We start from the raw sequence: 23,732 nt of genomic DNA, 5'->3' as shown, positions 1-23,732 counted from the left end.
TGAAATTAGGACCATATCCAAAGTCACAGATAATGAGTGGTGCCAGTGGGTTTAAACTCAAGCTTGTTAGACCAGAAGACCCTTCAAGACTTCTCAGCATAGAAGTTCAGGTTATTTTTCTGTTTTCTCAGTTTGCATCATTTGAGACTGTTGAAGACCTGGTTTATGATGGACTGCTGAGTTCATCAATCATTTCTGATTTGTAACATCACATTTGTAAATATCTTCTGAAATGAAGTAGCAAAACTACAAAAGAACAGAGTTATGGAAATTTGGTCTGTGGAGTCAGAATTTTTTATAACTGTATATCAAGGGAATGATTTGACACAATATTAAACCCTTACAAGAAATGTGTGTAACTCTAATCTCAAAAGGGAAATGCCTAATTAGGTAGAGGCTAAAACAGCCTAATTTTTCTTGGCAACCATCCTGCCTCTCAGGGAGGGCTCACCACCCTCTCTGCGTTGGAGAAGATGCAGCATGTTTACTTTATGGCATGGAAGGGGACTCAAGAAAGCATTTGTAACTATTCTTTACTGAGTTGCATAATACACCCATTTCAAGTTTACATTGTAGATCAGGGTCCTCTTCGATAAATGGAAAACTAATTGGTGGGTCTTGAAGTAATACTAGTAGAACTCCAAGTTGATCACTGACACTGTCTGCCAGCAGGAACTCCCAAGGAACACTGAAACCATCAAATGATTACACTCCCTCTCCTACTTTAGTGCTGCACATCTCCCCATACTCGCCCAGGACTCTTCTGTGGTTCCGTCATTATTAGGTTGTTCCTGGTCTCTGTTTCTCATCGTAGTCTTCATGTCCCTGACCCTATCTCACCTAACCCAGGCAGTGTCTTCCTCCCCCATAACTCCAGTAACCATTTTCTCTGCTGGTGACTTGCAAAGCTAAATCTCCAGTTCAATCTTTCTCTTATGCTCCAGGCCCAGCTCTTTCACTAACCACTGGACACCTCCATTTGGATGTCCTGTGGATGCCTCACAATCAATTAGCTTAAAACATTTTATTATCCCTGCTCTGCTGTACTATTTCCCTCCTTTCCTACCCAAATTTGCTTCCCACACTGTGTCTAATATATTTCCTACACTGCAGCCAGAGGGATCTTCCTATAAAATGCAAATCTGTCACTCTCCTATTTTAGATCTTTTAAAGGCTACTCTGGATCCTTAAGATAAAGCCCAAGTTTCTCAATATGAGTTACAAAGCCTTTTGTGATTAGACACCCCACTTTCCCTAACTTCTCCAGCCTTGTCTCTCTACTCACCTCCCCAAACACAGTGTAGGCTCTGACCATATTGAGCTTGCAATTTGTGGCATGTATCCCATTCTCTTTTGGCCACCAGGCCTTTACTCAGGCTGATCACCTGAGCCCCCACCTCTGTCAATCAAACCTCTTTCCCTTGACTCATGTCTGCTTGTACACTGGAGGTCTCAATTTAGATATTCCTTTTTCTGGAAGACCTGCCTGAGTCCCTGTGTTTGGTAAACACCTCTCTCTGGTTCTCCCATTATACTCTTTACTTTCCTATGCATTTGTAATTTTAATTGTTGGTCTTTTCCACTAGACTATATATTCCCTAAGGGCAGGGTTTGTGTTTGGTTGTTCAATATTGTATCCACAGTGCCTAGCCCATGGATGTGTGGGATCTGGAAAGATAGAAAAATTAATACTTCACAAATAGAAAAATTAATACTTCACAAAAAGTTTGGAGATCTCCTTTGTAAGGCAACAAACTTTGTGTGTGTGTGTGTGTGTGTGTGTGTGTGTGTATTAAAGATCAAATTTTTCCTTCTTGGTGTTTTGGGATGCTACTTGCTACTATGGATGAAGCCAATGGAAGGGAGTCTATGTTTGGAAAGTTAGAAGAGGGGAAAGCTGCTAATGTCAAGAGTACTCTGGGAATGCTGTTTCTTTGACCAAGGTCTTGGGCCTTGCTGCTCTCCTAACAGATGGTGAGCATATATACCTCACAATGGGGCTGAGAAAGTAGTTACCTGTGTGGCAGAAGAGGAGGGATTCATCCTTCATTTTTAATGCAGAAATAAAAAACTTTGAACATTATCATTTAGTCCTCAGTATAAATAACTTCATAGATTTTCCCCCAAAAAGGAAATTTAAAATTTTCTATTATTCATATGTAAAGTATACAATGTGGGTTTTAATATACATTTCAATACCACAAGCTAATTAACATATCACCTCACATAGTTACAGTTTTTGCATGTGTGGTAAGAACACTTAAGATCTACTCTCTTAGCACATTTCAAATTGACAGTACATTATTAAATATGATCTCCATGCTGTACATTAGATCTCCAGAATTTATTCATCATAACTTTAAAGTTTGTATCATTTGACCAAAATCTCCCAATTTGCCTCAACTCCCAGCCCCTGGCAACTACTCTTCTGTTCTCTGTTTATTTCTCTAAGTTCTGGCAACTACTGTTCCATCCTCCATTTATTTCTAAGTGAGATTGTGCAGTATTAACTTCCTGTACCTAGCTTATTTCACTTAGCATAATACCCTCTAAGTTCACTCATGTTGTCACAAATGGCAAGATTTCCTTCTTTTATATATATATATAAATTATATATATATACACATATATATATATATATATATGTATGTATGTATGTATGTATATACCTAGATGACAGTTTTTTATCCATTCATCTGTTGGGTGGTTTCCACATCTTGGCTATTATGAATAATGCTGGGGCGAACATAGAATGCAAATATCTCTTTGACATATTGTTTACACTTTATTTTCCAGAAGTGAGATTGCAGGATCATAGTTTTATTTTTCAGTTTTTGAACAACCTCCATGTTGTTTCCCTAATGGCTGTACCAATTTACAGTCCCACTTACAGTGCACGAGGGTTCCCTTTTCTCTACATCACCGACACGTGTTATCATTTGAGTTTTTATGTATCTGTTGGCTATTTTTATCTGTTCTTGGAAAAATGTCATCTATTCAGGTTCTTTGCCCATTTTTTAATCAGGTTATTTGTGTTTTTGCCTATTGAGTTGTTGAGTTCCTTATATGTTTTTAGATACTAGTTCCCCATCAGATACGGTTTGCAAATATTTTCTCCTATTTCATAGGTTCCTTCATTTTGCTGATTGTTTCCTTTGCTGTACAGAAACTTTTTAATTTGATGTAGTCCCACTTGTTTACTTTTGTTGCCTGTGTCTTTGGTGTTATATCCAAAAAGTCATTGTCAAGACTAATGTCAAAGGGCTTTCCCCCTATGTTTTCTAAGAGCAGGTGTTGATAAAAGGAAGGAAACAACAGGAAATTTAAGGGCAGCAGGACACTTAAACTATCCAAGACTGTTTAAATGGTGTTTGTACTTAAAGTAAAAACTACCTGAGAATATGTTAACATATGCCTCGAGTCTATAGCATGGATCTGGACTGCAGATTCTCCAGTGCTCAATCATCCTATATTTGTGGTAAGAGAAGTCTGACATTTCCCAAAGGATTAAGTAATATTGTTTGATATGGAATAAAGTGCCATATACATTCCTCTTTAGGAGAGTTGTATTTATCTTTTTAGATCTCTGTCAAAATAAATGCAAGGGGAAAGAGACCCAGTGTTCCACTGGTCCCTTGAACAGAGTTAATTTCCTTTGAAACAATAGCTCTTAAGCTTCAGAGTCTCTCCCTTGCATGAGCACTAGCCATGTATTTACAAGATCATTGTCAAATTTGCAGAAGACATTTTAAACACAATTGATTAATACCGCAGATTAAGACCTCTGCCTCTTTTCACTCCCGCTTCCCTTGATGTCAGGTGGTGATGAAGTGGCTGTGGACAAAGAGAAGTTGAGTTGGGGATACATTTGGATTAGAGGGATATATTCATGTTGTTCACAGTCACTTCTGTATGGAGTTACTACTAGCTATCCTGATGTAGCAGTGGCTTCCAGGAATATTCTTATAGACTTCTGTGCTGACTCATCTGGCACCAGGACAGTACATCAATAACAAACTGAAACTTAGTAAGCTTTTGATTCTGAGAAACCTGGGTCCACCTGCTCGATAAGCATAATACTTTGGCTATCCAGAGTCTCTGCAAACCTGTGAATACCTCAACTTGGCATCCCAAGTAGGAGAGTAGTGGTAGAGGATTCTTTGATCCTTTGATCTACTGCCCCACATGTTACTGTCCTGGCCAATAGCAATGAAAGATCTATTCTGGGAAAACTTTTAGCCTGATCTTAGCAATATTATTTGAACTACAATCTAATTTGGAGCATTTTAAATTACAAGGAAAAATATATATTTTTTCAGTTGCTGTATAACTTCTTTACTTTTGTAGCCATGTCTGTAGAGCAAAAAGGGAGTGAGACGATTTGACTCTTGGTCTGTATTAATTCCTAATTTAACCCATCCTACAATCATTTATTTAGTTCATTACAAAGAGTTACTCTTTCAGCCTATTACATTTGTTGTTTTTGTTATAAAATATTTTAGTAGAAACAAAAACATTATATAAAAGTATAAAAGCTTTCACAAATCCTCAATGTAGAAAACAAGTTTTTTAAAAATAGAATCTACTAAGTTTGTTGTAAATTCTTACCTTTCTTGGCATACAGTACATGCATATTATGTTTAACTTAATTAAAAAATTTTATGACAAAAGTGGATCATATTCATATTGCTTTTAAACTTGCTTTTTTTTCACCTAACAGTGTATCTTGGATATCTCTTTTAAAAGGGCTGTCCAGCATTGGGTGGTGAGGGAATTGGTCTGGTTAATGCAATTTAGTCAATCAATTCCTTATATTTGGATGTTTTCTGGTTTTGGTGTTTTTTTTCTTTTTAACTATAACAAATAATGCTATAATGAGCATTCTTGTTCACATATCTTAGCACACTTGGGGAGTTTTTCCCTCTGTCATATAAATTTCTAGCCATGGATTGCAGGATCAAAAGATACTTACATTGTAAAATGTTGACAGACGTTTTCAAATTGCCATCTAAATCACTGTACCAATTTATGGACTCACTAATAATGTATGAGAGTGCACTTTTTCTCCACCCTTGCCAGCCCAATATTATCAATCACTTCAATCTTTGCCAATCTTGAAAATAGTAGCTAAGGGTTTCTTTAATTTTTATTCATTTAACAGTAAAGTTGGGCTTCTTCTCATATTTTCATATTATTATATTCTATGGTTTGCCTGTTCATATCCTTTGCCCATTTTGAAAAAAAATGGATTTATTATTTTCTTATTCATTTGTAAGAGTTATTTGGTACTACTTGGGACATTAGCCCTTTGTCTTAGCATGATACTTGGTTACAAAGAACACTTACTATTGCATTATTTAATATTTCCTACTTTTTCATTGGACACAATATCATCACTGAAACTTGCATTTTAAACTCTTAAATGAAATTCTGCTATGTAAATCCCTTCAATTATAGACTCAATGATGCTGCATGTGGATTATTAATAGCAATAAAAGGAGATATTTCATACAGTTAAAAAATTATAGAAGTGAGCATTAGTCAAAAATTTACTTAGGAAGTTAACTTGTTCTGTATTAGCGGAGAAGTTGTCACTTTTCTTCCCTAAGCCAAGGAAGGAGCCTAAGTCTGAAACAAAAGTCCCCTTGCCAAGCTTACAAAAGTACTGTGATTAGAAATTAGTCCTTGTTACAGCAGAGTACATACCATGAATAGTTCGTTTTTATTTTTTATGAATTTCCTGTTCAGTATTAGGCTTTACATTTAATACTTATATCTAGAAAAGTTAAACAATTTTTAATTGTATAGGAAACTAGCATTTTTGAAGTACTTCTGAATTTAGCACCTAGGTCAAATTATGTTGGATATGTTTTCATGGAAGCTGTTGTATTCTCTTATTTTGCATGGGTTGGCTCTTAATTGCTTATAATTCTGGTACATATTGAGTACCAGGGAAATATATTTTAAATATGCGTAAATTAGATTTGCCACAAACATTGAGATTAGAAGTTGCAAATTGACCACTGAGTATGTCTGCTTTACAGGCATGTCTCTCATAGTTTGAAAACTATTTTGAATTAGCTGCTAACACTTAAAAATGGAGAGAGTTCTCTTGAAAAATGGAACTTTAGATAATAATGGATTACATATATGTTAGTTATGAACCGTAGCTACATAATAGCTATTATTTTTAGACAGAGTAAGTGCTCTCCAATTTGCCAGAGCTCCTGTAATTCTTTAAGGTTCTGCAGCAGGCCTACTTCACTCATGTACCTTATGTAGAGTCCCCTTTTGTTATTTGTAGCTAAATATACAAAAAATCAGACAGACAAAGAAATTTCTTAGTTTTTTCATTAATAAATTCAAGAGATCAAAAGCTTCTTTGCTGTATTGTTTTTCTAGTATATTCATCTCCTTAAAAGGAGACATTAGAAGCAGTAAACATCCCAGAGATATTAATTTTCTTCTTTAGAACTTTTCCCAACAAATCACTCCATTGGCTGGTGAAAAAAAAAGACGATTGGAAAGATTTATACTTCCTGCAGTTCCACTATCTTACGCTGTAATTTCTTCAGGTCTTTCTGGACTTTATATTTCTCTAAATCCATCTTTGTTTTCTGTATTTGTTGGAGGGAGCTGAGAGAGTCATGAATTGATTTAAATCCTGTGAGAAGGTAAAAGAATAGGTATACTTAAAGCAATACATTAGAACTTTAAAAAAAAAAACAACAAAGTGGCTAATTGGCAGTCTTGCCATAATTATCATTTAATTGAAAGCACATTAAATTCTATTAAGACCAGCCTAAAATTGTACATAATCTATTTCTTGTATGTCATGAAAATCCATTCACAATATTGTTTCAACTTGTATCTGGTTATCTGGTTTCATTGTGAAATTTATTTTTCTTCTCCTCTCCCCAAATATATTGCATAATTCTATATTGCAAGAATAAAATTTAAAATATTTTCTTCTTTCTGTGTGCTTTAACAAGAGATTTAAGTGATTTCTTTTTCAGTCTTGTTACCAAATTGCAGGTAAAGATCACAGATGAGATTTTAAAACTTCTCTGAAAGTAACCTATTTGAGGGGCCTAAGAGTGGCCACCTGCTCCCTTCCTTTCTCCTGGCACTTTGTATCTCTCTTATGCATGTGTAGTCACTTATGACCACAGACCTACCAAACCTCAAGGTCTTAGGGTACAACCTTTTTGTTATTCACTGGGGCCTTTCATATAGTCATTTCTCAACACATTTTTATTAAAGGCATAAAGCAGCAACCCATTAATTTGGAATTCCCCCTTTCTAGAACTCCTCTCCATAGTAAAATGAAAGAACTTGTAGATGGTAAATTTATTTTCCAGTTCACCCTGAAGTTTTACTAATAGAATAAGTAAAATTAAATTTCTGATAGTTAAACAAAGCAGGGCCTTTAAAAGAAGGGCCAGTTAAATTTGGGACATGATTCCTGGCCAGATAATTCATTATTTTGATATGATGGTGGGAGTGGGTGTATTGTGAAGGTTGAATTTCCAGGTAGCAAACTCTACTTAAATGCCAGGAACATCTGGCAGATTGAGACCATCATGTCCTCCCAAGGTACCTCCAAGGTATCTACACAGGATGAAATTTGGTAGAATTTACACATGAATTTTTCTGAGATCTAGAAAAAAATGACTTGGAGCTTTCTCTAGTAAAGAAACTCTTCTGAGTCCTGGTAATTCCCTCAGAATTATGACTCAAGGCAGATGGCTGCTCTACAGCACCTATTCCATGTCCTTCCCTTTGACAAATTAGATGAGCCTTTCAAATTAATCCTCTTTGATGTTAGCTCAGCTTGACACTGCTGCCATTAGCCTCTTTAAAAGAAAAGCAGTCATTATACTGGACTCTGCTAATTCATCTCTCTTTCTCACTTCTAAAGGTCAGGTCTCCAGTCTGACATCTGTCCAAGCTCATTACTTGTAGTTCAATGAGAAGGGCATTTGATTTAGGCTCCTAATTTTATAACATACCCACAAGTCACATGTTGGGTATCTCCAAGGATTTTCCAAGTCTGACAATTCCATGATTCTATGATCTTAGAGAGAAACAACAACAACAACAAACAAACAAACTCACACCAATGGCAGGCCTATAACATTGCCAAATATGAATGAAGAAAGTTTATTTATATACCTTCCAGTATAATACTCACATTCTATAGGATATTTAGAAAAGTGCATTAAATCCCTAATGACAAGATTAATCCCTGGCCATTAGCTCGAAGTAGAAGACTGAGGGATTGAACAGAAAAGGACAGATGCTCTTTACTTAATAAAAGGTATCTGCTCACCTGATTGATATTCATTCTGCATTGTCTGTAATTCACCCCAGATCTGCTTTTCCATTAGTTCCATCTTTTTGGACAATTTATTTTCCATAAGCTTTACTTTACTTAGTTGTGTTTCCTGTTTCTGTGTGTTAATGAAATTCTCTACTTTGCTTGAAAGCTGCAGCAGTTTTTCTTCCATTTTATTTTCAGACTTTTCCTGTAAAAGAGATTATGGGATAAAACTTCAGAAAACTTACAAGGATTTATCCGTCAGCTTAGAGAAAATGTTTTTAACATTCATTTTTCCATGCTAAGCATGAAAATTCAAACCAAGTTTTTTTGTATCTAAAACTGTGTTCATGAGAGTTAATCCCTTTGGCCCTGTTCATTTGTAGTTTCTGGAATTCAACATGTTATGGGATAAAAGAAAAGGGCTGTAGCGTGGCTGAAATGTCTTGAAAATTTGGTGTTTTAGTCTAATGTTCAAAGACGTTTTAGATACCGCTTTTTCTGAGCTCTCTGGACATGCCCCCTCAAATATCATACCTCTATGTGGACAGACTTCAGCTAGAATAGTGACTTGCCATGCCAGTAGTTTATTAGAATCACCTGGACTATACCCCACCCCCAGAACTTAATTAAATCAATCAAATCCAGATTTAATTGGTCTGTGATGGAGCTCAAGAACTGATACGATTTAAACACTCTCCAGGTGATTCTAATGTGTAACCGAGGTAGGGACTGCAGAGGCAGCCTTAGGATAATTAGCCGCTTTTCTCCTCACTTCTCCACAGGGAATCTGGGAGCAGGAACTGGGCATGGCAGGTATGACCCCTTTGGTTCTCCTCTCTTTGGCCCCATCTGCCTCAGGAATGGTGGATTCCAGTCTCTGTGTTCCTTACGGTGGGAGGCTTCTGCCTGCAAGATGACCCCATGGTTAACCTAGTGCTGCCTATAACTGGTAAAGAAATCTGCCTAATTCAGGAGTGAAGAGCTAGCAGGCCCACCTGGCAGCCGCAGAGCTCACCACACATACTTCCATAGCCTCACCAGTGATAAAGCTTTATGTTTATCTCCAATTCTTGGACTCCTTTGTCACTCTATCAGCTGTTTACAAACTCAGGTTGGAGCTGGGGACATTATTTCCTGAGCTGCCTCTGCCTATAGTCTCTCTGCCTCAAGTTCTCAAAACATTTTATTTTGGTCACCTTCAGGACTGGCAGTCATTTACCACAGTCATGGCGCTGTGCTGCCCGTCCCTTTGGGTAAGATGTGCTGGTTGCAGTGGGAGAGGGAGCCCCTGAAATAAGTATATTTCTCATACATCTTGGTAGCCTCACCCTAAAGCTTGGGTTGTCTTTACATGGTGTGATCTGAATAAGGAGTTTTGAAAACCTTTAATCTACTAAGGGATCTCCAGAAAAGTGAAGTGACTTGCCTGCACATCACCCAGGGAGTGAGCCTATAACCACTGACTCCCAGGGGAGGCCCCGAGAGAGTCAGACTCCCTAGGTCTGGGATGGCAATCTGTATTTTTTTTTAAAAAAAACCTCTTCAGATTCTTTTGGTACAAGTAGAGCACACGCAGAGAAACACAGGTTTGCAGAGTTGGGGAGTAGCAAACAGGACCAGAAGGCAGGCCTCTGGACCTCTGTTGTAGTGCTTAGAAAAAAAAGTTACTGAAGCAGTGAAGATTACCATAAATACGGAAGTGCAACCTCCCAGACCTTTACTCATTACTCATCCAGACAAGGACCATGCAGGTGTTTACTTCACAAAATAACAGAACTCCTCACCAGTTTCTCCTGTAGGACCTTCAGACATTCATTTATATGGCCCAGGTGGTCTTTTCTATATTTGATAAATTGGTTTTCTGTCCATTTTTTATTATTTTCAACTTCTTCATACAGATTACTTGAAAGTGAATTAAATCTAAGGGAAAAAATGTTTTGTTCCATTTTAATAAGTGAATTTAAACATAAAACAAAAAATTAGTGTTGCATTTTTTGAGGCAATTGAGACTCCATGTGCCTAGCCAAGTATTTGTGGGGTGATGTGGGAGGTGGAGAGGCCAGGTAAGTACACTCTGTGTTCCTGTCCTGAGCTTGAGTTCAGTCCAGCTACTGTTACATACCCTAAAATACATCATCACAGTGACAGGAGCTCTGTTGGCTAGGAGCTAACCACAGCCACACCGAAATTTAGTGTTATCCATGCAGAATTCCTCTCATGGCCTGGGGCTCACTGCTTGTGTGTGGAGGAAATACTTTGATAAGTTCACTGGGGTGGGAACTATTATTCATGCTAGGAGTTGTCAGTCAAATGCCAGATAGTAAATATTTTAGGCATTGTGGGTCATTTGGTCTCTGTTGTAACCACTCAGTGCTCCATTGCAGTGGGAAAGCAGCCACAGATAATATGTAAAGAAATGACTGTGGTTATATCCTAATCAAACTTTATGTAATATTCACGTCATGAAATGGAATTCTTTTTTAATGATTAGAAAGCATAGAAATTGTTCTTAGCTGTGGGTAAATGTGGCTAAGGGTGATAGTTTGCTGATTCCTGCTCTCTAAGTGCCAGTGTGTGGCTCGGAGATGAGCAGGGGCAGAGAGGACCTGCATTGTCTAGCAGAGGAGAGAAAGGTCAGAGGCAGGAGAGTGGAGGGAGAAAGCCCCAAGAGAACCTGGGGAAGGCGCCAGGGGGGACTTTAGGTTGCCTTTGTCTCAGGCAAAATCTTCCATAAAGTCCCCGTTCTACCAATGGGTCTGTGTGAGTGGATTTTTTTAGGGGGTGTTTTAAGAGGCTCTGAACGACGACTCATGTGGGGTAAAAACAGAAGTAATGGAGGAACAGGAAAGGGATCTATGGGACTATCAAGATGATCCACTATGGAAGTGTTAAATAACAGAGAATGAAGGATTTAAAAAAATGGAAGTGGATCAAAGGGTTGGAATAATGTATCATCAGCTGAAAAGTCTAGAGTGGCTAAACGTTTGAGAAGAGGAAATTCCAATCTGAATTAAATGAGGTATGGGACTGGGAAGAGGTGGGATGAGGGAGAGGACTTGTGAGTAGTTTCTGTGTGTATTTTCTGCATGTGACTTGTTCATGATAAGATGTTGGCTTAAAATTCCCTTTTAGAATAGGCAAACTTAGGTTGGCAAGAACAATGTTTGTTATTGAAAATATTCATTCTACCTTACAATGTATGGTACAGATAAAGTAATAATTGCTCTGATGTTTTCAGGCAAAATTATATGCAGATAATTTCGTTTGCAATGTTTATCATCGGAAATTAATTGCTTAAGTCATGCTGGACTTACACTGCATGTACATGCCTCTCTTGCTCTCTGGAAAAAGTGTTTGGGCTTCTAATTAGAAGATACAAGTTCTGTGAAATCATTATTTTTAGGCTAATAGCTTTCAACTGGGGGCAGTTGCCCCCTCCCACCTTCTCACCCCCAGGGGCCATTTGCTAATATCTGGAGACAATCTTGGTTGTCACAACTGAGAGGTGTTACTGGCATCTAGTTGGTAGACACCAGGGATGCTGCTAAACATCTTACAATGCATAGGAGAGACCCACAACAAAGAATGATGCAGCCAAAATACCGATAGTGCTGAGGTTGAGAAAACTTGACTTAGATAATGAAACCAAGGAATGGGAAATGTAAGTTAATTTTCCAATAGTTATATGAGTTACAATCTGATAGCTAATTTCTGATCTTTGTCCTCTGAATTCTCACATTATTTTTGACTCTCTGGTGATATTTTTCACGTAGATATGAAGCATATCTTGATTGACTGTTGAGCACCTCAGCACTGAAGAAGATGAAATTGGTTTCTATTAGTGTTCTTAGTCTAATCATGATTCCCAATCACCTGTGCTATTGGTTAACAGCTGTTGGATCTCAGACAAATAAGCCCACCCACTGAATATGTAGACTCCCTCATTTTAGCCAACTGTTTTCTCTATCTGGAATATTCTTCCTCAGAATATCCATTGGCTCCTGCCCTCATTTCATTCAGATTTATATTCATACACCACCTTAAAAAAATAGAATTCCTTCTCCTTACTGGAAATTTCCTATTCTCTTACCCTACTTAATTTGTCTCCAAAATTTTCATCACCATCTGACGTACACTAATTTGTGTTCTATCTTCTCCACTAAAACTTAAGCTCCATGAAAGCAAGAATTTTGCATTGTTGATGGCTGTGAACAATGCCTAGAATATAGTAAGTGCTCAATAAATAGATGTTGGCTAAATGAACAAATGGACCATTCTTTCTCATTAAGTATCTTTTATTAGCATTGCTGACAAATGACAAATCAGATTTGTCAAGCTATTTCGAAATCTAATCTGCTTTGGTTTTCATCTTCCTCTCCCTGTCTCTGGTGGAAGTATTAATTAATAGTCATAGCTAAGGGGCCAGTAAATCCCCAGATAATCAAGAAATAGCTTTACAATTGAGAATCCAGCCTTCAGTGCTCACCTTTACTGTATAGTAAATAAATGAGAGCATTCACTCTTTTGTCACTGATACAATATTAACATCCTTGAAAACCAAGAAACCATTAAATACGCCCATGTAATATCTCTGGAAAGGCACATTAGTAATTGAAATTCTGAAATTAAAGCCATAAAGAATGAATTACTACTTATGATCGTTTTATTACAAGATTTGCTTGCAATTGGGGATTAATTTTCCTAGGAACACTCAGAAGTTGGACTCTGTTGGTAGTTTATTAAAATTTGGAAGTCTTTTTGAATCAGCTGTCTTCTTGAGACACAAAAAGAATAAATAAAATAGAGGTTTGTATAATACTTTTTTTTTTTTTGCATAGGCTTTTCCCAGACATAATGGACATGATTTGCCATAATATATTAATTATAGAACTTAGAAATGTATTAATTACAGAACTTACAAAATCTCAGCAGTATGAATCTATCTTAGATGACATTTACGTTTTAGATCCCAAGTCTTCTATTTCAATAGGTATAAGAGTATTTATATCAGCTGTAGATAGATAGGTGATTAGATAGAGCTTTTTCTTTCCTTTTTCTCAAACACAAAAGCCAGACATTTAAATTATAACTAGGGACCTCACTAGGATGATGAGGGCTATTGGTTGTCTTTATGCTTTTGTTTTTAAATATTTACGCTGATTTAATCAAGTTAAAATATACACCAAGAGCAATTACAGGGGAGAAAGTTACAAAAGAGTGAAGGAAAGTTGAGTGAAGATCTACAGGAATAGCAGAGCACAGGGAAGAGACTTGGGTGAGGGGTTGGTGGTGAAGGCAGCCAGGGTCTGCCTTTCTTGGTCATGGTTGACATACAGAAATGAGGATGTAGCTCCATCCTAGGCCAGTTTTGCCAGTACACTTATGTCCCAAACCCAGTGTCTTATGTTAAAATCTACTGAATGAAGTTTTCCAAGAGTTTGAATTCTTGGAAACTATTACTGCTATCAGGCTCTCAAGAACTTAGATAGGGCTTTGACCAAGTGTGAATGTAAAAAGATAGGGCTTTGACCAAGTGTGAATGTAAAAAGAATTAGTGGCCTTTCATTTGCTGACAAACAGAAGATATTTTTATTTTTTGTAATCATATTTGAAAAAGAGCTTAAGACAGACCATATGCTATTATTTCTTTGGAGTTTTGAGTCTAAGATTCTAAGTTTCACATCAGAAACCAAGAATTCTAAGACATGCTATTTTTCTACTGACTTTGCACCTATAGATAGAACTCTCAAACTAATTTCCTCTTAATTTTATATGATTTCTAATTAGTGACACTAAAAATCAATTCTACCTCCACTCTGATAGAAAGACTTTTGTTTCTTGGCTGTTCCAAAGTGTTAAAATCCCAGTACATTTGCAGCCTGTTTCTCAGCCATCCAAGCAGATCTGGTCTTTCCCTTTTTAAAATTTTTGTAGCAGAATTAGTTTACAATAGATAGAATTGTGAGATGGAGACTTCATGAATTGATAAAAACCATTTGAGCTTTAGAGTCGGATACTTTCTAGCTATGTGATTTTGGCAAATTAATCTTTATGATTGTAAATCTCCTAATATTTAAGATAGGGATAAATTTCCTGGATGTCAGATGAGAATGAAAGAAGAAAAAAGATAGGAGTAAATAAGACCCACCCTGCAGAGCTGAATGCATTGAGTATCTTCAGTGCTAGTGGTTGGTAGGCATTCATAAATGACAATTACTATATTTATTATTTCTGCCTGATGATATCTCATTTACCTTGTCTTAACTTTTACTTTTCCTGTGTTTAGCTTTTCACTTCTGTTTTTTCTTCCCAACTGTAAGTGGCAAGGATTACGTTTGGATGTTCTCAAACACAATTTACATAATAAAGGTGCTCAGAAATCTTTCATTCATTCATTGACTTCTACTTGTGTTTCAATGTGCTGGGTGCTAAACATACAAAGTTGAATGTGGCATATCTCCACCTTGGGTAATTTTTAACTTTCTACTGTGGTAGTGTTTTCAAAGTTGGATGATATTATTTGGGTCTATGCATTTGCCTCATTGACCAAATACTTTTTATTTTCTTATAAATCACTGTCTACTAAACAAGCGTCAGCAGTAAGAGCTATCTAGGGAGTGACTGGTAAGTGCTGTCCCGGCCAAACAAACCCTTGTTAAAAGACAGCTTTATTTCCTAATGGCCAAGACTCTTGCTATGTAAGCACTAAGTAGTTGGCTAAGGACATTACTTAGCAGAAGCTCTGAGGAGGAACCTTCTGAGCAGGAGGCACAGTGGAGGGGTTCAGTGTGTGTCCTTTGTCGGCTCTGGTGATCTGTGCCCAAATCCCATCAATTCACTAGAAAACCCTCAGAAAACATTGTAGCTTTTAAGTTCAATATAAGTTTCGTTGACCATTAAACTTGAATTTGTAAATGTTTCTAAATGGGAAGATTGCCTATTTAACCTTTTTTTTTTTTTTTTTGATTTGCAGACGCATTGTTTTGATTTTGAAAAATGCGCATGTAAACTTTGAGGTGCTGCAGCTGCGTTTCTGGTGCTCGGCCACCAGGAAAGGTGGCGATGGAAGCCAAGGCTCTTTGTATGTTTTAACCGCTGGTATCATTTTGACAACCTGTCTGGACAGGTTTTAATTGTCTCTTGGCAAGTGAGGTGACATGAAAGCTATCATCTCAGGTTTCAATTTACTAATGAGGGTGGTGGTGGAGATGGAATTACCTCTGCATTTTGAAGGCATTTGCTCCTGGGGTCCCCGCCAAGACACCTGGGTGTAAGTATGGCGTGGAGAAACTTTTTCAGTATTGCTTGTCTCTTCTCTACCACCCTCAAGGCACCTGGCTCATTTTCCTTGATTGACATCTGGTAACCACAGAGGGATCCTGAGTGAAGGTGTCCCCAGCCTGCAGCAGCTCTCCTGTTTTTTTTTTTTTTTTCTACTTTTCTAAACTTTATTAAATAAAAAAGCAATGGTGGTAAATCTCTAGAACATAGTCATTTTTCTGGGATTCCTCCCCCCAAAATGTGACATTTGATTTCCAAACATGCCGGAAGTGTACATGGTTCCCAGTTGTACTAATAGGTAAGTTGTACTAAATAGATAGGAAGAAGTTGTATTAAATAGGTCAGGTGTTCATCTCTCAACTTCTCCCAGTCTGTGGTCTGTCTTTAGATCAGCAATAATTGTCTGAACAGCTACTATGGCTTCATTAATTTTTCTCTGTAGCTCTTTGAGCTCTTCTCTATGCAGCAATCACAGAATTTGAGCAGCTTCATTAAGAACTGCATCTCCTGTGTTAAAACCAATAAATGGTCGTCTAAATCAACAGGCAAGCCCTCTTTTGTTTGATTTGCCTTAGTAACTGCATCCTATGTCAGGTGCTTCTGAGCCGAAATTCAAATTGCCTTAACCTTTACCATGTACTCATCATGACATTGAATCTGAAGCAGGTTAGCCAAAGCCATTAAACCAGCCTTAAAATAAGGATTATTTACATCCAAATTGATCAATGGTTCTGCATTTTTGGTTGCATTGTCAGCAGTTTTTGCATTATCAGGTACTAAGTCCTTGTATTTTTCAGCATTATCTCCATATTCAAGCCTAACACCTAAAACAAGAAGCCAGTCAATAGCTTCTTGCTGATCTTAAATCTTGAAAGGACAGCCAACCTCTCTCAGGTACTTTTCTTTTTTTCTTTTTTCTTTTTTTAAATTTAAGTTCTGGGGTACATATGCAGAACATGCAGGTTTGTTATATAGGTATACACGTGCCATGGTGGTTTACTGCAGCCATCAACCCATCATCTACATTTGGTATTTCTCCTAATGCTATTTCCCCCAGGTCCCCACCCCACAACAGGCTCTGATATGTGATGTTCCCCTCCCTGTGTACAAGTGTTCTTATTGTTCAGCTCCCACATATGAGAACATGCAGTGTTCGGTTTTATGTTCTGGTGTTAGTTTGCTGAGAATGGTGGTTTCCAGCTTCATCTATGTCCTTGCAAAGGATATGAACTCATTCTTTTTTATAGCTGCATAGTATTCCATGGTGTATATGTGCCACATTTTCTTTATACGGTCTATCACTGATGGGCATTTGGGTTGGTTCCAAGTCTTTGTTATTGTGAACAGTGCTGCAGTAAACATGCATGTGCAGGTCTCCTTATAGTAGAATGATTTATAATCCCTTGGGTATATACCCAGTGATGGGATTGCTGGGTCAAATGGTATTTCTGATTCTAGATCCTTGAGGAATCACCACATTTGTGAATCACCACACCACCTTGAGGAATCTTCCACAATTGAACTAATTTACACTCCTACTAACAGTGTAAAAGCCTTTCTATTTTTCCACATTCTTCTCCAGCATCTGTTGTTTCCTGACTTTTGAATGATCACCATTCTAATTGGCATGAGATGGTATCTCATTGTGGTGGTTTTGATTTGCATTTATCTAATGACCAGCGATGATGAGCTTTTTTTCATGTGTTTCTTGGCCACATAAATGTTTTCTTTTGAGAAGTGTCTGTTCACATCTTTCACTCACTTTTTGATGGGGTTCTTTGTTTTTTTCTTATAAATGTATTTGAGTTCTTTGTAGGTTCTGGATATTAGCTCTTTGTCAGATGGATAGATTGCAAAATTTTTCTCCCATTCTGTAGGTTGCCTGTTCACTCTGATGATAGTTTATTTTGCTATACAGAAGCTCTTTCATTTAATTAGATCCCATTTGTCAATTTTGGCTTTTGTTGCCTTTGCTTTTGGTGTTTTACTCATCAAGTCTTTGCCTATGCCTATGTCCTGAGTGGTATTGCCTAGGTTTTCTCCTAGGGTTTTTATCGTTTTAGGTCTTACGTTTAAGTCCTTTATCTTGAGTTAATTTTTGTATAAGGTGTAAGGAAGGGGTCCAGTTTCAATGTTTTGTATATGGCTAGCCAGTTTTCCCAGCACCATATATTAAATAGGAAATCCTTTCTCCATTGCTTGTTTTTTGTCAGGTTTGTCAAAGATCAGATGGTTGTAGGTGGGTGGTGTTATTTCTGAGGCCTCTGTTCTCTCCATTGGTCTGAGATACTTTTCAAAGAACTTGGGCCAGTCACTGCTGTGAGTGTTTCTTAAATTACCTCTGTCTTCAATCTTGTAGTGTCTGGTTTTCTGGTCTTCAAGCCAAACAAAAGTTAACCTTAACCTTTGTTAAAAGATTTTTTTAGAGACAGGGTCTTGCTTTGTCATCCAAGCTGGAGTGCAGTGGTGCCATGACAGCTCATTGTAACCTGAACTCCTGGGTTCAAGCGAGCCTCCTTGCCTCAGCCTTCTGAGTAGCTGGGACTACAGGTGTGTGCCACCATGCCTGACTAAACTTAACCTTTGATGTTATTACAATATTTTTATTTAAAAGTTATTCTCTTTATTCAGAGACAGTTCTTTCTTTAAAAAGGCAAATTCTATACACTATCTACTTTATTTTTGAATTTATGTGTACCTCAAAATCCTAACATTAGCAGCAATTTACTTTTTTTTTTTTTTTTAAAGTAGTGGAACTACTTATTCTTATTTTTGTTCAAAGTTAAACTTGTTAAAAACTAAATACAGTATACTAGATTGAAACAGAAGTCCTCTGATTGAAAAACAAAAAAAGCCCTATGTTACTTTCTCTTTGAGCAAAATACATTTTCAATACATATCTCAGTCAAATGGTTAGTATCTCTAACATGAAAGAATCCTACAAATTGATAAGAAAATGACAAAAATCCCAATACAAAATTTGATAAGTAATAATAGGCAATTCACAGAAAATTCAAATGGAAAAGGGAATGCAAATTAAAACAGATGCTTTTTCATCCTTTGGCCAGTATTAAAAAGAGAACACATTCACTGTTGGTCAAAATGCAGAGACAGGTCTTCTTGTATGTTTCTGGTAAAAGTCTAAAATCTTACAACAAACATTTTTAAGAAGAAATTTATAAAATTAAATAAATAAATATATATGTGTGTGTATATATATTGTGTGTGTGTATATATATATACACACACACACACATATATATATATGTTCTTTAACCTAGGAAGCTTGCCTATAGAAATAAAAGTGCCAGTATTTAAGGATATCTAAGGATATACACATAATACTTTTTTTGTTTTTTTGTGGTGGTCATAAACTAGAAATAATCAATTCGGCAATAAGATAAATGGTTGAATTAATTATGGCACATATATAAGTTAAAAGGTTGTATAGCTATGAAAAATAATGTCAGAATAATATTTACTAATCTGGAGAGACATACAGGATGTACTAGAAAAATCAAATAATTGAGTAATATGTATAGAAATTGTTTTTTAAACCCATGCTGCTTCTATACATATAATATATACATATCGTTTCTCTGTTATATGTTTATATTAACAAGGAGGAAATTGAGGAAGGATATGTCCCTGGTGTTAACATTGATTACAATAGAAAGCTGAGATGATAATCTCTTTTTTCACTTTTGTTTTTTGTTACAATTAATGCATATTGTTAATTTTTAAAATTGGAGAAAATTTAAATATAAAAGAGTCAATTGTGTCACTAAATGAATTATTAGGTCTCATAAGTATTTGCCTGAAGAAAAGCATTGTTTATAGATTTACTGTCACCTACTGTAATACTACTGAAATGTTAAGACTTCATTACTTAAAGTGAGAAAAAAATTCAAGTTTACACTATTATAAAAGTGTCCAGATTCAGATTTAACTGCTTAGATGACTTTCTATAAGCCAAATTCCCACAATACCAAAGACAGAAAAGATAAGCATCATTAGTCATGAAGCAGTTAGCCCTGGATCTCAAACATCTCCTTTTTCTCTTTTCCACTCATTAACAAACCTTAACCCTTTAAGTTAGCCTTCCATTTCAGTTTATCAATGCCATCCCTTCCTATTCTTAGTCTTTATATCTAGAAACATAGGACTTTTCTACTTTTCCTTTGGAGAGTTTTTTCTTAATTACAAGCTAAAGACATTAGATCTTGTATCACACAGCTATCCACTGAACACCCTCATTGTGCTAGAATTTAAGAATGTAGAAATGCTTTCTTAGAGTATTTTCTGTTTACTCAAGACAACTGCTTCTCCAAGTTTTAGTGATGGCTATTGTTTTACACCAACTTATAAGACACACATATTTCCCATTTTAGCATCTCCAAAATCAAGAGTTATCTTAAAATGTTGATATGCTATGGTTTAATTGTTAGCTTCATATCTTATAGGCACAAAATTATAATGGTGCATGTTATATTCAATGGCACTTAGATTTAATAAAATATAGTAGCAACAGGGGAAAAATGGAGAAAGTAGAGTATTGTCAGGATACCGGATTTGACCAGGGCATTAAACCCAAATGGTGTGAGACATAGAGGAAAAAGAATAAGAAGAGCATAAGAGACAGTACAATAGTATCCAAGTAACTAGAATTTCCCTCTGCCTGCACCATGACCTTGGGAAATGATAATTTAAACAAAAAAGGGAGATTTGATCATAAGGAAGCTAGTAATTTGAACATTTGTGGAGCTCTGTCTCCTTCATTGCTTTCTCCATTGAGTGGGGGAAAAAATATTCAGTTTAAGATGGGGTAGAGACCAGTCTTAAAAATAAATAATGTAATGGAGTAAATAGAGGATCTTAGAAAGACTCTTTTATTATTATTATTACTATACTTTAAGTTCTGGGGTACACGTGCAGATCGTGTAGGTTTGTTACATAGGTATATACGTGCCATGGTGGTTTGCTGCATCCATCCCCCCGTCATCTACATTATGTATTTCTCCTAATGTTATCCCTCCCCAATCTCCCATCCCCTGCTATCCCTCCCCTAACCCCTCCAGCCCCCAACAGGTGTGATGTTCCCCTCCCTGTGTCCATGTGTTCTCATTGTTCAACACCCACTTATGAATGAGAACATATGATGTTTGGTTTTCTGTTTTTGTGTCAGTTTGCTGAGAATGATGGTTTCCAGCTTCATCCATGTCCCTGCAAAGAACATGAACTCATCCTTCTTTATGGCTGCATAGTATGGAAAGAATCTTAAAGGAAAAGCTTTCATATCAAAATTGTTTTTAAAAATATTTGATAATCTTGGAGAATGAAATTATTTTCTATAGTGTTTTACATTGAGACATTTTAATATGCAATTTATAATAAGTAAAAATCACAGGAAGGATAAAAATGTTTCAATTCAGTTGAGATATTGTGCAAAGTCAATGACAAGATTAATCTTCGTAATTCTTTTATTATAAATATTATATAAGTTACTTTAGTGTAGAATATTCTCTGCATTAGTTCACTGTTCTATTTCTTGGCCAGGTTCAAATTCCTGGGATAGGTTTTTATTTCATGCCAATGCTTTCATTAGGCAAAACTCTTTGGAATGCACTTAACAGAATTAAAAATCTTCTATTCACTTACTTGAATTCCAAAAGGTTCATTTCGTGGCGATAATCCCCTTGGACCATCTTTAAATTTGAAGTTTGCTCAGAACTGGCAGTCTCTATCTTTCCTAAGAGCTGCATCACCTAGTGAAAGTATAAGAGAGGTTTTTTTTGTGTATATGAACAAAACCACCAGCATTCACATTAATATACTTTATTCCTTAAGGGCCAGGAAACAGACTTGAACCTAAAGCATGATTACACTTGAAAATGACTTGTGTTCAAATGAGTATTATAGTTATAATATCCTCAAGGAAAGGATAATAGGAGTTGTTCCATTCTGTTGTCTGGAATATTCTTTTTGATCATAGGCCATGTAATGACATAACAAAAACATGCTATTTCCGTTAGTTTGTTTATTAATCTGTTAATCTGATTATATCTCTACTTCTCTATTGTTTCCCCAGTTACAATACGAGATACTGTATGCTGTTACCACCATATCCTCAGTGCACATTAGGTGATCAATGGTAAATGCTCAACAAATACTTATTGAATAAACGTTTACACGCACAGTCAGGCTCTGAGGAAAACACACATGACTGGCCCAAGATTTCCAGATAGATTCTGACATGAGCACAGGTGAATCCCAAGTGAAATGACTTAGGGCATTTAAGGATAGGAAAAAAACAAATTCCAGTTTTAGAATTTAAGATTAGAATTCCTTCCAAATTGCCAGAAACATTGAGAAAGTTATTTTATGTAAAAGAACTGGATTAAAAAATAGATGCAGAATTGCAGTCCATAATCATGTCTCAACTAGTCCCTGCTAAGGAGAATGAAACTACATGATTGGCTTTGGTCAAACAGAATTCAGCTCCTAATATAGATGGTCGTATGGAGAAGAGTGGGCATTTAATAAAAGCTGAGTTCTTATGAAAGAAACAGGAGTAATGGAAGGATTTTAATGGGTAGGTGTTGGATGGGCAACCAATAGCACTTGAATGGCTATTTGCAGGAGAAATATACACTTAAAACAGGCTAAAGATGGAAATGTTTGAAATAAAATAATAGGCATGGAAAATACAAGGAGGAAGGTAGGCAGCCTCTGGACCTCCTTGCTGACAGCCTGCAAGGACCTCAGTCCTACAGCTGCAAGGAACTGGATTCGAAAGTTAGAATAAACCTGGAATAGGATTCATCCCCAAAGCCTCCCTAAAGAAACACAACTCTGCAGACACCTCAATTTCTGCCTTGTGAGACCCTGAGTAGAGGTCCAGTCTAGGACCCCCAAATTTTGACCTACAGAAAGCATGCGATAATGCATTTGTGTTGTTTTAAACTATTATGTTTATGGTAATTTGTTAAGGCAAAAATGAAAAACTACCATACCAATATTTTAAAAATAAATGAATAAAAACAAAAAGGTGTGGGATTGATGTATAAATCCAAGGACTGTTTTTTGAAAGGATAATAGACAAAATTTGTTCTACTCTACACATGAAAAGAGAAAACTTAAGTATTAAAATTATGAATGAAAAAAGAGTAGTGAATATCTGTAAGCCAAATAACAGTAGAAACATTCTCAAAACTAAAATTATAGGTGAAATGGAAGTCTGATAACCAGAGGAGACTTTAATTTACCTCTCAATCCAAGACAGCAGTAGACTAAAAAACAAGTAAGAATCAGAAGGTTTAACCAGTAAATTATTCCCTATAGGTGCTGATTAAACTTTTTGCCCTAAGAATACAGAATACACCTTCTTTTAGAACGTGTACAAAAATGGACTATCCAGCCACCAAAAACAACCCTCAAAATATTCCAAAAACTAAAACTTGTATACATGAAAATTTTTACTTAACAATGAGATGAAACTAAAAATGAATACCAGCATAACAAAACAAAAAGTCCTTAACTCAGAGGGTGGGAAAGAAACTTCCTTGATATGGTTTGACTGTCTCCCCATCCAAATATCATCTTGACTTGTAATTCCCATTATCCCCATGTGTCGTGGGAGGGACCCTGTGGGAGGTAATTGAATCAATGGGGCAGTTTCCCCCCATGCTGCTGTTCTCATGATAGTGAGTGAGTTCTCATGAGATCTGATGTTTTTATATGGGACTTTTCCCTCTTTTGCTAGGCACTTCTCTTGCCTGCTATTATGTAAAACATGCCTTTGCTCCTGCTTCACCTTCCACCATAACTGTGAGGTCTTACCAGCCATGTGGAATTGTGAGTCCATTAAATTTCTTTTTTTAAATAAATTATCCAGTCTTGGGTATGTCTTTATTAGCAGCATAAGAACAGACTAATAAACTGCTCTTAACTATTTAAGGAAAAATACGACACGCAATTGCAGAATTTCTAGGAAATAATAATGAGAAAACTACATGTCAAACTCTGGAGGATATAAGGAAAAAGAATAAGGAGATGCTCAGAAAAAATTCATAGCCATAAATGCTTTTGTCAGCGAAAAAAATACAAATACATATTCTTTTAAAAAGTT

At 36.4% G+C, this 23,732-nt stretch overlaps 1 protein-coding gene and 1 pseudogene across 1 annotated transcript in view; both read right to left on the bottom strand.

Annotated features, from left to right (window-relative positions):
- Window positions 1-6,495: 6,495 nt before the first annotated feature.
- FAM81B (family with sequence similarity 81 member B) overlaps window positions 6,496-23,732 on the bottom strand; it is a 66,549-nt gene continuing 49,312 nt past the window's right edge. The window contains exons 7-10 of the mRNA XM_064376161.1: window positions 21,263-21,369; window positions 10,108-10,243; window positions 8,333-8,528; window positions 6,496-6,664 (exon numbers count right to left, since the gene is read on the bottom strand). Of these exons, the coding sequence (XP_064232231.1) occupies window positions 6,531-6,664; window positions 8,333-8,528; window positions 10,108-10,243; window positions 21,263-21,369 (573 nt within the window). The 3' untranslated portion in view covers window positions 6,496-6,530. The remainder of the gene's footprint in view (window positions 6,665-8,332; window positions 8,529-10,107; window positions 10,244-21,262; window positions 21,370-23,732) is intronic.
- LOC105734616 (RNA transcription, translation and transport factor protein-like) lies at window positions 15,954-19,677 on the bottom strand (annotated as a pseudogene).

Source organism: Aotus nancymaae, unplaced genomic scaffold (assembly GCF_030222135.1).
Source record: "Aotus nancymaae isolate 86718 unplaced genomic scaffold, 86718_ANA_hifiasm-v0.15.2.pri h1tg000014l, whole genome shotgun sequence".
NCBI lineage: Eukaryota > Metazoa > Chordata > Mammalia > Primates > Aotidae > Aotus > Aotus nancymaae.
This window is presented reverse-complemented; position numbering and strand designations above follow the sequence as displayed.